We start from the raw sequence: 18,433 nt of genomic DNA on the forward strand, positions 1-18,433 counted from the left end.
CAGAATCTGCCTGTTAACACCATCCCTGGTGATTCTTATGCATTAAAGTTTGAGAATCACCAGTTTGCCTCACTTTACCCTGGAACCTGAGAAGATGAAACAGAGAGAAGAGTCTTTATTTCTCATCATCAGTGAGATTGTTCATCTGAGAACATGATGCTATAGAAATTACACTGGATGGGCACCACTGTATATAAACAGGATAATTTCAAGCCATGAAACACATGGATTCTGTCTGGGATGAGCAGGTGTGAGGTGTAGCATAATGTTTTTATAAGCTGAAATTGATTTTCCTTAAATGTCTATACACTAAAAACTATAAAACACCATATGCGTTAAGTGACGATATTTTTTATTCCTAGTACAGAATTTTAAGCCATTTGGGGTTTTTCATAGATGATAAAATTGCTAAATATGGACAAATACCATCACTTACACCTTTAACTTTTTTTATTGATATAAATCTAATTTATCTCCCTCTCCTTTATAACTTTAGAAAATAAACTGCAACTATATTTCAATTTCACCTTTTTTTTCCCATCACAGATTGGCATGAACTCCTACTGTATATCATTTATTTTTTATTTGACCCTAAAAAAATACATTTAAAACACTTGTGCCATAAAATTTCTAACTACAATTTAGAATTCTAAAAAGATAAAGATACTTTATGATTTTGAAACACATGATAAACATGCATTTTTTGTCCAATATTTAGAGCAGGATAAGCAGGACCTTTGTAAATATAGTTAAAATAAGTTCGAACATTTTGTTTTTCAACTTATCACTGTCCTCATTTCAACTGGCATTGTGTATGGTTTTCAAACTTCACAATTCAAAACAAATATGTTGTTCTAGCTGGACAGCTTAAAACAATAATGAATATAATAACCAAAGAAAGAGGAAAGCAGACCAAATGGAGAGATCAATAGAGTTGGATTATTTGGCAGCTGCAAAGAGGTCGAAGGACAGATATGTAGAAACATCAGCATTAGGTACATGACAGGTCATCATAAACACTACAGGGAATATATCGGCTACTCCTTCATTTTGAAACGAAAAAATTTGTCAAGTATATTGTTCATTGTAACCAATTAAAGAACCATTCCTTTGCATAAGCACACCCTAAGACAGAAGTGTTGTTCACAATCTCTGTAAACCCATAATCCAAAAATTGTATTAAAGGTCAGACAATGTGCTGGAAAACAGGTGAAGAAAGAAATCACAACTTCACATAGGGAGACCTGATGGGAGGATGACAATAGATGAAGTAAATGTCAAATGTCATGATCACAAAGATCTAAACCTACGTGTGTCATCCTGTACACTCAGACTTCTATACAACATTGTACAATGTCCACACATCTTCTTGACATCAAAGAGTAGCTGTAAAGAAAGCCCCTTTAATTAAGAAAAAGTATCCAAAGAAAAGAAACTACTTTTTTATTCATTATCTAAGAAGTTTAGTGTGTATGTGGAGCTAAAAGTATTTTTTCTTACCTGTCAACTGTTGGCTGGTTCAGTCCACATAAAAAATGCTATTCTATTCCTTCGATTTAATAGATCATAAGGTCTCATTAAGGCATAGGGATTGTGTGTCCAGTGTCAAGAGAAGCAATCCCATGAATTTGGGGGGCAGTAGAATTTTTAAATGTGATTGAAGTTATTCTTAGTTTAAAACAGATTGTTATAACTTTAAGACGTTTTATGTAATTGCAGTTGTAACCACAACGAAAACATCTATTTAATACAAAGAGAAGTTATGTCACTACAAAAAAATCAATGAGACAAAAAAAAAATGGAGTAAGAGGACAATAGAGACAAAAATGCTAAAAGACACACAGAAAACAAAGACACAGATTGGCAGAATGGATTAAAAAAAAGTTCCAGGCATTTGCTATCTACCATTTACTCATTTTAGATCTAAGTACACACGTAGTCTAAAAGTGAAAGGATTGAAAAAGATATTTCATGCAAAAAGGAACCTAAAGACATCAGGGATGGCCATACTTAGAATAGATTTTAAAACAAAAACTGTCACAAGAGACAAAGAAGGACATTATATATATATAATAATAAAAGGGTCAATTCACCAAGGAGATATAACAATAATAAATATATATGCACCTGACACTGGAACTGCCAAGTAAGTGAAGCAAACACTGACAGACCTGAAGGGAGAAATAGACACAAACACAAGAACAGTGTGAACCTTCAATATGCCACTTTCAGTTATGGATAGAACAGCCAGATAGAAGATAAGGGACAGAAGACTTGAACAACACTAAAGCCCATTTAGACCTAAGAGATATATACAGAATACTCCACCCAAAAAAGCAGAACACATATTCTTCTCTGGTGTACATGGAACATTCTCCAAGATAGGCCACAAAACACGTCTAAACAAATTTTAAAAAACTGAAATCACACAAAGTATTTTCATCAATCACTTTAAAATGAAACAAGAAATCAATAGCAGAGGGAAAAAAGGAAAATCCACAAATAGATGGAAATTAAAGAACTCAATCTTAAACTCAACCAATAGGTCAAGGAACAAATCACAAGAGAATTTAGCAAATATCTGGAGACATGAAAACAAAAACACAACATATAAAAACTTACAGGATGCAGTAAAAGCAGTATTAAAAGGGAAGTTTATAGCTGTTAATGCTTACATTATAGAAGAAAAATGATCTCAAATAAACAACCTAACTTTATACCTCAAGGAACTTGAAAAAGAACAAACTAAACCAAAAGTTAGCATAAGGAAGAAAATAATAAAGATTAGAGGAGAAGTCAATAAAATAGAGAATATGAAACAATGGAAAACATCAACAAGACCAAAGTATTTTTTTAAAAATATCAACAAAATCAACAAACCCTTAGATAGACTGAGAAAAAAGTTTTAAAAGACTCAAATAATTAAATTTAGAAATTAAAGGCATTTTAAAAAACTATGAACACTTATACACCAATGAAATGGATAACCTAGAAGAAATGGATAAATCCCAAGAAATATACAACCTACCAAGTATCATGAAGAAATGACAATTCCGAACAGACCTATCATTAGTAAGGACACCCAAACCCATGGGCCTTCTTACTTCACCCTTGTCCACACTCTGCATCCATCAGCAGACCTGTCAGTTCTACCTACCATGTGCATCTCACATCCTTGTTTCTCCTGCATCCCACCTCCTCTGAGCCACAGAACTGAGCTTCCTCTGAGCCTGTTGACAACTGCAACATCTGTTTATCTGATGAGGATACCCCCTCTCTTGTCACTGTCCAAGTGGGTCTCTACTCAACAACCTAACTGATCTGATTGAAGGATAAATCAGATGACGTTACTTCCCTCATGGAAACTGTTCAATGTCTTCCAACTGTTCTCAGGATAAAATCCTGGGCTACAAGGTGGGGAACATTCTCTCTCTGGCTCACTCTTTCAATTTTGCTTCCTGCCTCTCTTCTGACTGTCCACAAGGCTCCCTCTAGTCTAGGCAATTTTTTTTTTTCGGCTTCATGAGTACAATAGGTGCCTTTCTACCTGGGGTGCCCCTTGATAGTTTCCTTTGACTACAATGCATTTCCCTTAAGTCTTTTTGTGGTTGAATAATGTCCATTGTTTCATCCTTCCTTCAATAAATATTGTCAATGAAAAACAGAGCACCACAGTTACTTTGCACCTCAGAATACTGCTTATTTGCTTCAAGGTGCATAAAACAATCTATAACCATCATGGTGTTTCCTTATATATTATGCCCCCACCACTAGAATATAAATTCTGCATAAGCAGAGACCATGTATGGTTGTCTCAGCATGACTCTGTCTATGGAGGCTAGAGGCTAGAGTAGGCATATAACAGATGCTCCAATAAATGGGGATGAATGCAGCGACATCCACAATTTAGTTTCGGGGGACAGGAATGAGGGGGCAATCATCACCAAGAGGAGATGAGTCTCAAATGAGTTACAAGGGTGGATGCACCAAGTGACAACTGATAATTTGAAACCAAACTCCTTTTCATGCGGGCAACTCTCTGAGTAATGGGCAGAGTGAGTAGCAGCAGAATTTCTTTAATGATTGACGATCCTCTCAAGCAGCAACCAGAGACTAGCTGATAAATACAGAGTTAAGGTTGGGACCCACCTCTTAAATCAGTGGCAGGGACAGTAGGTGATGGTCCGAAGAGTTTAGGATTAAGCGTCAGTTCTGTACACTCCACCCTTCCCCGTCCCAAATCCATTAATGCCTGAAATTCCAAAGACTATCAAAGGACAACAGGAAAACTGTACTCCAATCCCTTTATTTTAGAAGAGAGTCAACTAAAGAACCCAGGGATTAAGTAGTTTATATTGCACCTTTCACTTAAATTTAATACTTGTTAAAATGCCAAAACATCACTGTTAGGAGAAAAGTTTTAATCAGTTACCAGTTTTTTGTGTGTATTACATTCAACCCCAAATAAATCTGGGATTCTCTTGTTACCCACCAAACAAAGTTCTGTTACTACTGAATGCCCAGAACAGTCTTGTAAGAGAGACTTCACATTACCAGAAGGGTCTCTGGAACATTCTGTGGTGTTAGGTAGAAGTCAAGATATACAAGACTTTAAACTCTTCCATGGTCCTTGGTGCAATTAGAACTTGGTATGAAATGAGGAAGACATGAATTATCAATTGATGTTAATGAAAGCAATTTTAATAGGAGGCAGGAGTTGAAAGGGTCTCGGGAGATTCTTTGAAATAAAAGCACTTAGATAAATTTTACGGATTAACAAATGATTGATATAGAGTTAAATACAAGAAGATAACTTTATTACACCCCCGAATGGACACGGTTTACAGGATGCCCACTCTGGTGGAGGTACAGCGCTGTCTTCCGTGGATGCACAAGATGAAATCTCCATAAATGCACCCAGGGGTATATGAGGTATTTTACCCAACCTTTCATTTCCTGTGATTTTTACTCATGCCCGCCATTCAAGTTGAGAAACCTTATTAGTATTATTAATATAGTATTAAAGTGTCATTAAAACATGCATTAATAATTTGCATGCATTTATAAGGATTACTGTAAATGTAGAAGGCTATTTCAAGCTGTCAGTATTCAACTATGATAACATCTCACTAAAAATGTGTAGTACTTTTCATTTCAAAAGCTTAAGGCATTTTCCAGAATTTTAATCCTCATTACATACTTCCTTCTGAGTGCCTGTTTTGAAATGAGTCCACAAAGGAAATGAAATGTAGTACTTATTTGATCACTGAAAACAAACAGAATGCAAGTATTTTAAAAGCACATCCATAATAAACATAGCTTTATAGTGATAATATTCTGTTGACCATCAGCTCAGAGCCCTGCAGGAATTAATGCAGTTCACTATACTATGTTCTCACCATTATATCAAAAACTGACACATGATTGTCATATAAAGTTCACTTCTGAATTTTCTAGAAAACCTTTTTTGAATACAACTTCAATTTTAAATTATAAGTACTTTTTAGAATACAGACAAGCAAGGAACTTATCTCTTTTAATTACTGCATTTTCTTTTTTTTTAAGATAATTAAATAAATTCTATTTCCTTTTTTTGCTTTTATTGCCAGAAATTTAAAGCTAAATTTAGTGCCTAACAATACCAATTATTTTAATATAGGGGGCTAGTATATTTATATCTTTCTCTTTAGCTGCCTTTTAAATTTTTCTTTATTTTAATAATTTCTTTGTTGTATACTTATTTTTAAGTTGCACCAAATACTTTAAGAACGGACATGTTATCTGTTTTTCTAATCTATTTTTTATTCATCTGAGTATTTATCGTTTGAGTGAGATCTTAGAAAATTCATGCTATATAATGCTATATAATATTATTTTTCATTATACACATAACTACAAATTAAATACATATGAGAAGGACTTAATCATGTATAATAAGTTTTGAACTTGTTGTACTTGAAATACGACTACTATATTACAGTCAGCTCTAGGTCAAATAATATTTGAGAAAAAATTTAAGTCTGATAATAGTAGAATACTTTATATTTATTTTATAATAATCATTTTAACTAACGACAATTAATACACCGAACTTGCAAGCATGCTAAAATGTGAAAAAAATCTCCATTTGACTCTACCTTGTAAAGGATAAGCATTCATTTCAAACAATGAAAGAGTTACTATCTTTACTTTTCTCTGAAATTTTTGTTTTTTCATAATAACTACAAATCACTAATTCAAACTCCTCTTTTTCAGAATAAATATATTGTAAATGTGTTACTGCAATATTATTGTCTTTTTATAAAAAAACGAAAATTATTGTCTCTTTCTCTCTCTTACACGAGGCTGTCATGGCCATAGCTTACATGTTCCAGGCTCTGACCCATCTGTATAATGTTCTGTATCAAAGGGCCAGAGAATTAGACATGGGAGAATGGCTTCCACATCAGACCATGTCCTCTGCTGAGCTACTGTTTAGAGTAGAAAGCTAACTTTCTGCTTTGTAGGACATCTAAAATTCACACTGCACAGTAGCTTCTCTATTTCACTTGCCTTCCAGGGGTCAAATGTCATATCTCATAGACTCTAGAAATACTTTGTTAACTCCAATGGGTTTCCCAGTAGTGAGTGTGAGAGGAAAAAGGTCTCGAGAAAGACAGTGAAATTAAAAAAACTTTCATATACAGAATTATGTTGGTGCTGTTTGGACTCAGTGCCATATATCAGCACTAAATAGGCTTGAATAATTGTAGAAGGCTTTCATTTGAGGTCAAACACACTCATTGGGTTTATGACATTAATCTGGCATAGATGCCATTCGATGAGGTCTTACATGGTTCCCTGCAGACTCAGAAATTAAGTATCTTCCAACATAGCAAGACAGAACTATGTGTAAGCTCAGGCACAGTACCAGTCTAATTTAATAAAGAAGCTTTCAGTAATGTAAAGTGTGACTATTAAACAAGCACTGCTATGTGTAAAAATCGAGATAAGTAGTTTCTATTTCAAGCAACCTCTAAAGGAAGATTGTCTCAACTAGATGGGTTTATTCTGCTAATAATGTATTTGTAATGTAAATATATATTACATTTAATTCTATATAATTTATCTGTAAATATCTCTGAATTTGTTCACAGTTATGAAGAAACCTATGTCACTACTTTAAAGTTACGTGCACTAGATAGATAGATGATAGTTATAGAGAGTTGGATAGATAATTTTGTTTAAAAACTTGACATTCAAGAAAAGTTTCTCTATGGTTAATCTAAATAAATAATTTTAGTATTCATCTAGCCTTGAACTAGAGCAATTTTAAAACCCATAAAAAGACTTCCACTTCTACTTGGGATATAGAAATCTGTAAAATACAACCTCACTCTCACTTTAACAATGAGAAAAATCTGAACTATAAAATCATAACCTTTCTTGAACTCATCAGGGAGCTGAGGTTTCAGGTACCCAGGTGACATCAGTTCCAAAGGATTAGTGCCTTCAAGGAGAGGGAGGACACACAAACTGTCACTGCGACAGATCACAGGAAAGGACCAACTCACACACAGGCAATGACACATCAGCTAACGTTTTAGCAAATGGCCAGTACCTGAGCATGGCTCTCCAGTAGCTCGGGGCCCCAGACAGAAGGGAGTCTGTCCTTCCTTCCACACGCCTCCATTGACTAATTAAGAGAGATACTGGGGGCATGGTAGGAGCCTGGAGTGAGCCTCTCCCTTACCACCACCAAATATCAATGTTTCTGTGGAGAGGGGCATGACACCTGACGCACTTCCCGAACCCTTTCACTTTTAGGAAACTAAAGTGTTAAGCCACTGGGAGACGAGCAGCAAAACCTGTTCCCTCCAGGGCACAGGGAAAGGGGCACTGCAGCTTGGAGAAAGGTGTACGGAAAAAGAAAGTCTACATGTGGGGTGTGGCAGGAAAGCCAGTATGAGCTTAAGACGCTACATCAGCACCAAGACCATGGTCTTCCAGCCCTAGGGAACACTCAGCAAACGCTCCTCAAAGGCCAGCCACAGGTAGACCCTGACGACCCTGGGAGGGGGGCAAGAATGCTGAGAACACCCCACCCCACTCTGTGCAGACTCTCAAGGTTTGACTTAGGTTGGAAGAGAATCACAGAGCAACTCTGACTCCAGTGTAAGCTTAACACCGAGTGACAAGCAACAGCGTCTACTACTGGGGGAGATGCCACCTCTTTTGAAAAGGTGTTTAGGGAGGACTGACAGCTCAGAGTGGAGTAACGATGCTGAGAAAAAGCCCCCAATTAGGCACTTGGCAGTGCCAGCTCACCACTGAGGAATTTGATGCTCTGAAAGTAACCATAGTGACAACGGAACTCAAATCCAGTGTAACTCCTGACTCAACAGGCTAACAAAAGTGGTGCCCATTCCAGGTACAAATATTAACCACAATCTCTACGGTTCTACTCGTGGTGTCCACCTTTAATAAAATATTCAAGAAATAACAACCCTTTGCCTAGAGATGAAGTAAGTAACCAGACTCTGCATACTCATATAGTGGAAATATAAGACAGGGATATTAAATATAAAAAATATGTTAAAAGATCTAGTGGAAAAGATAGCATGCATGAAGAGATGGAGTAATTACTGATGAGAGACAATAATTATAAGAAAGAAATAGAGGGCTTCCCTGGTGGTGCAGTGGTTGAGAGTCCACCTGCCGATGCAGGGGACACGGGTTCGTGCCCCGGTCTGGGAGGATCCCACATGCCGCGGAGCGGCTGGGCCCGTGAGCCATGGCCGCTGAGCCTGCGCATCCGGAGCCTGTGCTCCGCAATGGGAGAGGCCACAACAGTGAGAGGCCCACATACCGCAAAAAGAAAACAAAAACAAAAAGAAAGAAAGAAGTGGAAATTCAAAGGGCAAAACACAATATCAGAGATGAAGAATTATTTCAATAGACTCATTAGCAGACTTAACACAGCTGAGGAAAGATTCAGAGAATCAAAGGTTAATAGCAACTACATAAACTGGAACACAAAGAGAAAGTGTGAACAAAACAGAACTGAGGAACAAGAACTGTGATACAATATCAACAGGCCTAACACACATGTAATTAGAGTCCCAAAAGAAACAGGAAAAGAGAATTGGGGAAAAGAAATATTTGTAATGATAATGGTCAACAATTTTTCATAAATAATAAAAGACATCAAACCTTAGATCCAAGAATATAAGTTTACCCTGAACAGGATGAATATCAAGCACATGCGCGTGTGCACACACACACACACACAAATCCATCTAGACATACTATAGTCTACCTGATGAAAATAAAGAAAAATTCTTAAAGGAAGCCAGAGAACAGGGACAAATGCATAGCCATAAGAAATACAGCTTACTTTTCATCACAAACTATGAAATAAGAAGACAATGAAGTGGCATTTTTAACATACTGAAAAGAACTTTCAACCCAGATTTCTACACCCAGCCAAAATATCTTTCAAAAATGAAGGTAAAATGATGACTTTCAGAAAAACAAAATCTGGGAGAATTCTTTGTCTGCAGATCTGCACTAGAAGAAGAGTCAAAAGGAGTTCTTCAGACAGAAAAATTTTAGACAGAAACTTGGATTCACCCAAAGAAATAAAGAGCTCCAAAGATGCTAAAAACAGGTAAATATAAAATAGTTAGTTTTCTTATTTTTATCCACTCTGAAAGATCAATATCTAAAGCAAAAACAGTAAAAATGTTTTGTGGGCTTTATAACATGTAAAAATAATATGTAAGACAATAATAAAATAAAGGATGGAAAGAGGAAATTAGAAGTATATGCTTGTAAATTTCACTACCCATTAAGTGACATAATATTAATTGCAGGTAAGCTGTGTTATATTAAAGATGCATATTTTAAACTTGTCTAGGGAGACCATTAACATTTTTAAGAGTTTATCTACTAAGTCCATAGTGGAGATAAACTGGAGCAATAAAAAGATTCAATTAAACCAAAAGCTGTCAGGAAAAGAGGGAAAAAATCAACAAGATACAAATAGGATCAGTACAAACACTCCAACAGGGCTCATGTGTTTAATCTTATTTGTCCTCCTCCCACCAAATTCCACTGAAATAAACTTGTTTATAAATATTTACATATACAATTGGCCTCTGTATCCATGGGTTCTGAATCTGTTGATTCAACCAACCATGGTTCAAAAATTTTTGAAAAAACACATTCCAGAAAGTTCCAAAAAGCAAAACTTGAATTTGATGCAGGTTGGCAACAATTTACATAGTATTTCCTTTCTATTTACAACTATTTATGTAGCGTTTTCATCATATTAGTTATTATAAGTAATCCAGAGATGATTTAAAGTATATGAGAGAATGTGCATAGGTTAGGTGTAAATGCGACAGCATTTCATTTAAGGGACCAGAGAACCTGTGGATTCTGGTATCCATGAGGGGAGACGGGGTGGGGGGGGCTCCTGGAGCCAATGCCCCACGGATACTGAGGCAAGACTGCATATATTGTTTCATGTTGAATCCAAGAACAGTTACTGCCATATTGTTCCCCAGGAGCAGGTTCCATGCTATATACCTCAAGGTCAGATCTTGTATTTTCCAATATAAACCAACATCATCATTGTTCCCATATCTATAATTTAAAGTTCCCAGAAATTTAAAGTTTTCATTTGGTTCTTTTTCTTCAGCTCGGAGCTCAGAGCAAGAGTGAAGCTTGTATCCTGCTGCTGCCTAACTCAAATTTCTAGTCAAGTCCAATAATATAAAAGCTGGCTAGATGGCTACAGGCTTGTATGAAGCATTCAAAGATGCTGGTCTTTTGACCTTTTAGCTGGATCGTATAAGATCACAGAGAATTTAGATCACACATACCACACCGGACCTCCTGGGAATCACTTTCGCTAACATTAATATTTTACAACTCATCCCTTCAGATAGTGTTTGTTTTTAGTTTGAGAAGTTCCTATCAGTGTTCGTTTGGAATTATGGACCGTTACAATTAACAGGGCCTAGGCTTCACCTCCATATGCGAAAACTCAGACTCCTCAGATGGAAGCAGGCGTGGACTTGCCATACAGTGCAGGTTTTAGGGCCAGAGCTGGATCTAGAACTGGATCTCCAAGACTGACTCCCAAGCTTCTTTATCTTCCACATGCCATTCAGCTACTAGTGACAGGTGGTGTCACCACCTGTAAAGAAGGGCAGTCTGTGTGCTCTTTCTGATTGGACAGTTGGGATATTTGGACAGGTGCTCAGTAAACTACATTTGTGATGAAACACATCTATGTCTACCTGTGTTCATTCTGTAAGTCGTTAGCAGTCTGACTCTGACCTGGGCAGGCTGAACACATGCTAGGTTCTGTTCCTTCTCCTTTAAAATCTGAGCATACCTCAAAAATGGTGTTTTTTGAGGACAAATGAGTAAGCACCTGTAACACATTTAGGGCAGGACCAGGCATAAATGTGTGCTTGTTGTTGTTTTTACTATTATTACCTGGATATATATTGTAGCAAAAAGTCTGAATTCAGAGACACGTGGACTGGCAATACACATTTTAAGCTTGATGCAAAAATATGTTAATAGATTAAGAATATTAGATAATCTTTTGAAAACTTACTTCAACAGTCCTCCTGCTGTTTAGTGTTCACCTTAATAAGATTAATTCTACCAACACTTTTTATAATCCAAATTTTAAACGGACACAAAGAATTAGAACAGAGAAATGACTGCCTCTAAGTACATGGAAGGTAATGCCATGACCCTCAGAATGCTGTCAGCGTCCGAAAACAACCACTCAGAAAAGAAAATCACGAATGAAAACGTAGCATTCCGTGTGGCCAAGTAAAAAATAAATACATTAAGTAATGAAACAAGGCCTTAAGATTCTTGAACAAGATTAATTTCTGTAAGAAATATGTTCGTCTCTCTTTTAATGAATTTTATCAGCTGAGAATAAAGTGAAATGTAGGTAATTACTATATTGTTGGAGCTGAAGTCTGTGTGAGTACACAGATAATCGTACACAGTAATTGTAGACTAATTATTTTACTAGCACCTCTTTCTATAAGGAGTGAAGAGCCAGAAGCCACAAGATAACTTTGAGAGGAAGAAATAAGCACATTCATCAATTCTAACACTGCTAAAAATATTAGTGAATTTATTAACACTATCATAAATAAGGTTTATAGTTTCGTATCTACAGATGTTCACAAAATGTATCAAAGTAGCAGATTTTTCCAGACATATGCTACATAAATAGCATCCATAGTATCATTTTACGCTGTCACTAAAGTAGTCCTATTCAAATAAATTGGAATAAACTTGCATACAAATGCCTGTAGTAAGTAGGGAAATTTAACTGGAATGTGAAACAGCCCTGTGGCTTGTGTCTGGTTCAGAATATTTATCATCAGCTGGAAACCTGGCCTTTCCAAAACATGCATGCATTTACATCCCAGCAAACTGTTTATTTCAATTCAAAGGATCACTTATTAAAGCTCATCCATGTATTTGCTTATTTGCAACTGCTTATTAAAGGAGATGAATATCAACATTAAGCATTTTTAGTGCTTGAAAACATGTCCTAAAATAAACTTTACTCTCATTGGAAATTCTTATTTCACTTTTACAAGGTTTACCTGCATAATCAAACGCCAAAGAAGATTTGTGACTTTGACCTTTGTCATCCCATTTATCAGACTGTTAACTCAGTCTCACACCCATTTTTAAAGGTTAGCATCTACTTTGCACTACCTTCTTCCACTTAAAATGAATAATACACAAAGGCAGGCACTAAAGTGGCTGCTCTTTGCTAGTCTGATTCTACCAGCCTCTAAGACTAGAAATAGAAAGGGCTTATGACCATAATCTATTTGGAAATTATGACTTTCTACATTTTTGGAAACTTACATGAATATTTGCTACCACTCACAAGAAAACTAGTAATATTGCAAATGGTTATTTTCTACTTTTTTTTAACACAAACAACCTGAAAGTATAGTCAATGTTTTAAACTTACATGAATATTTGCTATCACTCACAAGAAAACTAGTAATATTACAAATGGTTATTGTGTACTTTTTTTAACACAACCAACCTGAAAGCATAGTCGATGTTTTATCTAATTATTCCAGATGCTAAATTCTTCATTTCCCTATTGTCTTTCATAATATAATTATAATATATAATAAAAATATAGTTCAATATAAGAATATATTATAATTATATATATTATAAATATATTATATATTATAAATTATAATATAAATATTATAAATTTATATATTATAAATATTATAATTGTTATAAAATTATATAACATAATAATAACATAGTTCATAGAGATCGGTTTTGTAACACGCAAGTTCGTGGAACTTCCAAACATAGTTTTAGAATAAAATTTCACTGTGTAATAAGGGCAGGGATCTATTTTCCCTTTAAGAAAATTACTCAATATCCCAGTGAAAGCCAGATGCAGAAACAGGTGACCTTACTTTTGTATTCCAGGTGGAAGCCAGCAGCTGCCACGCTGATATCCGACTGGAAATGCAGGTAGAGCTGATTGGATGTGCTGTTGAGCAGTGCTGGCACGGTGGTACCTGTGAGAAGTGATGCAGGTTGAGCTTTAACATCAGTGATGCGTTCACTCTTCGCATTATAAAATCAGTAAGAATATCATACTAAGTGATATATGTTAGAGAAAGGCAAATGTTATAGGATATCACTTATATGTGAAATCTAAAATATAATACAAATGAATCTATTTACAAAACAGAAATAGACTCACAGGCATAGAAAACAAACTCATGGTTACCTAAGGGGAGAGGGAGGGAGGGAGGGAGGGAGGGAGGGATAAATTAAGAGTTTGGGATTAGTAGATGCACACCGCTGTATATAAAATAGATAAACACAAGGATTTACTGTAGAGCACAGGCAGTATATTCATTAACTTGTAATAACTTATAATTTTCAGATTATAATGAAAAATCATCTGAAAATATATACATATTTAACAGAATCACTTTGCTGCACACCTGAAACTAACACAATATTGTAAGTCAGCTATACTTCAAAAAAAGTCACTGAGGATATTTGTTTAGGTTTACAGATCCCTTTAACTTGTCTGATCGCCACATATTTAACCCAAGTATTGGCTTTGATGGTTATACTTTTAGCCACTCTCTTCTTCCAGGTCCAGTAAGAAATTCCACATTTTCTCTGCCCTCCTCAGGCAGATGTGACATCTCTTTATCATATCAGTGAAAACACACAAATTTTTATGCTTCACCATTCATTTGACTCTTCACATTGTTTTCTTTTATCAACATAACCATTTGCTTTTTTTTTTTTTACTTGTCACGAACAAAGAGGGGACAAAGTCTCAACACGCAAGTCATATGGAGGTTGGGGAAGCAGTCAGACTGTAGATCTGATGCAATATATTATCCAGAAGAGGTTGCTTTTGACTATATATTCTCTTCTCTATCCCTGTGTGACTCGTACTGAATAATCTTCTTTCTGAGATCTGCAAATGATTTCAATGAAACACACATGGAAAGGAAAATACAGGTTTGTTTTACATAATGCCTCATTTAATTAAAATGTTCTAACCTACATGATAGCAGCTGACAAATCAGGAGATTTAGTGATGCTGAGGACCAGGGTGACAAAAAAGCCAGGGTACCCAAGGTGCCGAGGAAAAGCGTGTGTTCATCAGCCAGAAGTGTAAAGCATGTGGGCGGAATGTATTGTAATATGGGAAAACAATAGCTAGCTTAAATCCCTTTTTACCAAAAGGGTACATGCTTGATACTCTACTGTATTCAAATCATTCTCTGAATAAGTACACACTTCCTATATGTGAAGGAAATACCCATCACATAAAACTCATCATGGTGCAGGCAAATTACTAGATGAAGGTGATGCTAATGTATAAAGAAAGAAATATAACTTTAAATAACAAAACAAGGAAATAAACTGATAATTATCCAAGACAGATGAAGAATGTTGCAAGGATAATATCCTTTGTCACCCTTCACTCTCTGCTTAAATGATTCTAAGATCCTCCGACAGCTGTAATTAAACAATGACTCCAGGTAAGGACTACAGCCATCCGTCCCATCACTTGGTTGTCAAAGGCTCTTGGAAGATGATGTGAACACAACTCAACTCATAATCATCCCTGCAGAGCCTGGGTGACCTCCTGTGTCCCCACGTCCATCCACACTGTTAACACCCGCTGAAGTCCTCCCATCAGAGGCCCCCTCCCTCTCCGTGACCTGTGCTGCCCTACAGGCAGCTGTCAGGCCCTAACGAGCCAGCCTCCTCCATCCTTCTTGGTTTCACTCACTCCATCCCTCCATCTTGACCACCATCATCCCAGCACAAGCCACCAGTGCTATTAACCAGGATGAGGGGATAGTACCATACTCCTAACTTGTTTCCTGAATCTACTGTTGCCTCAATCCAATTCATTCTCCACTCAGGAATCTGAAGGTTCTTTTTAAGATGGACACATGATTATGTCATGTTACAGTTCTCCTAGATTCCTGGTCATCTTAGGATAAAATTTCAGCCTCCTTGATTTGACCTAAAGACCCTGCCTGATCTAACTACTACCTGCATTTCTAGCTGCTTCTCACGACTCTATTTCACAACTCATTTTCCTGTTCAAGGTGTTCCCATAATCATAGTCTGGGATGCTCTTTCCCTCTCCTCTATCCATTTTGCCTTTCTTATTCCTACTCATTCAAAAATCTCCACTCTTCTCAAACTAAGTGTTTGCTGAATGATAAACATTTAGAAAATGTCTTCAGGGCTTCCCTTGTGGCGCAGTGGTTGAGAGTCCGCCTGCCGATGCAGGGGACACGGGTTGGTTCGTGCCCCGATCTGGGAAGATCCCACATGCCGCGGAGCGGCTGGGCCCGTGAGCCATGGCCGCTGAGCCTGCGCGTCCGGAGCCTGTGCTCCGCAACGGGAGAGGCCACAACAGTGAGAGGCCTGCTTACCGCAAAAAAAAAAAAAAGAAAGAAAATGTCTTCAGATTTAACCCCTTTGTTATCTGACCTTGGTTTGATGCATGAAGATAGATAGATAGATACATACATACACAGACTTTTTTAAATTGCACAGTCATGGAGGGGGAAACAGAAGCCTATTCCTGCAGGTCAGCAGACACATATAAAGAGAGATTATTCTTGAAACTAATTAATAGCTAATGGAGTGCAGATAGGGGAATGTTGCAAAGTGGGGTGACCTCAAGACAAGAAGGAGACATGCACCCAAAACTCCAGTTTTAACCCATTTTTTTTTCAAATTGTATGACGTTTGCTGTCCTCTCACTCATGTATTATTTCTGTATATTTGGATAATGTCTGCAGAAAGAACAATGTTATCTAACCAGGTAAGTTTTAATTATAGCACCTGTACTACTTTCTGCCTGGTTTTACCTGTAACTTCAGGTAATCAGTGTATTTAATAGCCTCCAGCCCCCAGTCAAGTCATTTCCACACACAGGTACTCAACACACACTTTTGACTTTTTGTTTATCTTCCCTAACTGTCTTACAGTGGAATCAGAAAAACTGCTTCCACTCCTGACTCTGACACAAATGAGTTCTGTCACTGAAAGCATTTGAATATGTTCTAATTCTGTAAAATAAAGATAACAGTACATCCCTTATATGTGAGTCATACATGTGCTGTGTGTGTGAAAGTGCTTTGTGGATTATCACGTCCCCTCTAAATGTTCTTATTAATTGCAGCAAGTAAATTCATGAACGACAGTCCTGTTTGTACTTCTGTGATGATATATAGTCATTTGTTTTCCTACAAAAGATGCTGGATCTCAATGCCCCAGGTGGCATATGAGGCGTGCTGGGGGTGCTGGGAGGATGCTAGGCGGCCGGCACCTGCTGCAGCCACAGAGTCCTGCCCTGCGCGCCCCTGCAGGGGGCTCCCGCTTAGGGCTCTGCTCAGAAGGGACTCTCAGAAGAAGCTTATTCCCACTGTTCAAAATGCAACTGAGAGGTTTTTGTTTTGTTTTGTTTTTTTTGCGGTATGCGGGCCTTTCACTGTTGCGGCCTCTCCCGTTGCGGAGCACAGGCTCTGAACGCGCAGGCTTAGCGGCCATGGCTCACGGGCCCAGCTGCTCCGCGGCATGTGGGATCTTCCCGGACCGGGGCACGAACCCGTGTCCCCTGCATCGGCAGGCGGACTCTCAACCACTGCGCCACCAGGGAAGCCCAGCAACTGAGAGATTTTTTAAAAACTGTTGCCACAGGCAGAATACTTTTGATCGCATTGTCTCACTGTGACCTAGACAGAACCGCACACACAGAAAGCTGAGAAATTGCATTACAGCTCTGCAGACTCCACTCGCAGCACATGGATATTTACTTTCCCTCAATCCCAATTGTCAGCTACAAATTGGTATGAATTTTGCTCTGTCTTATCCACTTAAAACTTATAAGCTGTCTACTTCCCAAAATGATTTTAAATGGCTTATAATGTGAGCCCTACATACACATGGCTATCCAGACAGAAAAGGAAAATTAAAAAATTGAATTTATTCAAGAAGTCAGTCAATCATTTTTCCGGAAATATGTACCTCTAACAACTACCCATTCTTGTTTGTTTTCAGTCAACAACTAACTTTTAAAATGGGTTCAGATTCTCCTTTGTAAATATTTTGAAAGAATCACAGGAACAAAAAAGTGTAAAACGTATTTTAAACATTTTAAAACATATTCAGATTTCATGGCTGATGTGTCATTTCTTCCATATAAAGTTAAAAAAAGACTCCTTTTAAAATATTTTAAATAATTTTTAGCTTAAAGTTGCAAATATAGTACAGAAAACACCCATATACCCACTATTTGGCCATATATTACATAATAATGATATCTATGTCTATGTTTCCACAATACATATGTGTGTAAAATTATTTTATTCTAAACCCTCTGTGAGCAAATTGTAGACATGACGACTCACTTCTTGTAAAAACTCATTGTGCATTTCTTCAAACAGAGCAGTTCTAAAAAAAAACCCCAAAACAAAAAAAAACTAACACAGATGCAACAGTACCACGTATTCTAGAGAAATCACTGGAATTTCGACAATCTGCCAATAATGGGTTTTCCAGCAAAAGTACTCCATCCATGATTACTTCCCTTCAGTTTTTTTTTTGTCTGGAATAGTTTCTTAGTCTTTCTTTCCCTTTCATGAACTTGATACTTTTGAAATACACAGTCACTTTTTGTGTGTAAAATATTTTTCAAAATCAATTTTTATTTTAGAAAATTATAATTCAAAAAAATTATTTTTACAAACTATACCATGATAAAACTTAATAAAAATTACTCATGTGAAATATTTTTCTTTAACATTTTACAAGTTAATCAAATGCATGCCTGAAAGGATTTGTTGTTGTTTACATA

At 36.8% G+C, this 18,433-nt stretch overlaps 1 protein-coding gene across 1 annotated transcript in view; it reads right to left on the reverse strand.

Moving 5' to 3' along the window:
* CSMD1 (CUB and Sushi multiple domains 1) overlaps window positions 1-18,433 on the reverse strand; it is a 1,429,265-nt gene that overhangs the window by 166,115 nt on the left and 1,244,717 nt on the right. The window contains exon 37 of the mRNA XM_029226263.1: window positions 13,491-13,595. Coding sequence (XP_029082096.1) covers window positions 13,491-13,595 — 105 coding nt within the window. The remainder of the gene's footprint in view (window positions 1-13,490; window positions 13,596-18,433) is intronic.

Source organism: Monodon monoceros, unplaced genomic scaffold (assembly GCF_005190385.1).
Source record: "Monodon monoceros isolate NGI ecotype Baffin Bay Population unplaced genomic scaffold, NGI_Narwhal_1 Super_Scaffold_17, whole genome shotgun sequence".
Taxonomy (NCBI): domain Eukaryota; kingdom Metazoa; phylum Chordata; class Mammalia; order Artiodactyla; family Monodontidae; genus Monodon; species Monodon monoceros.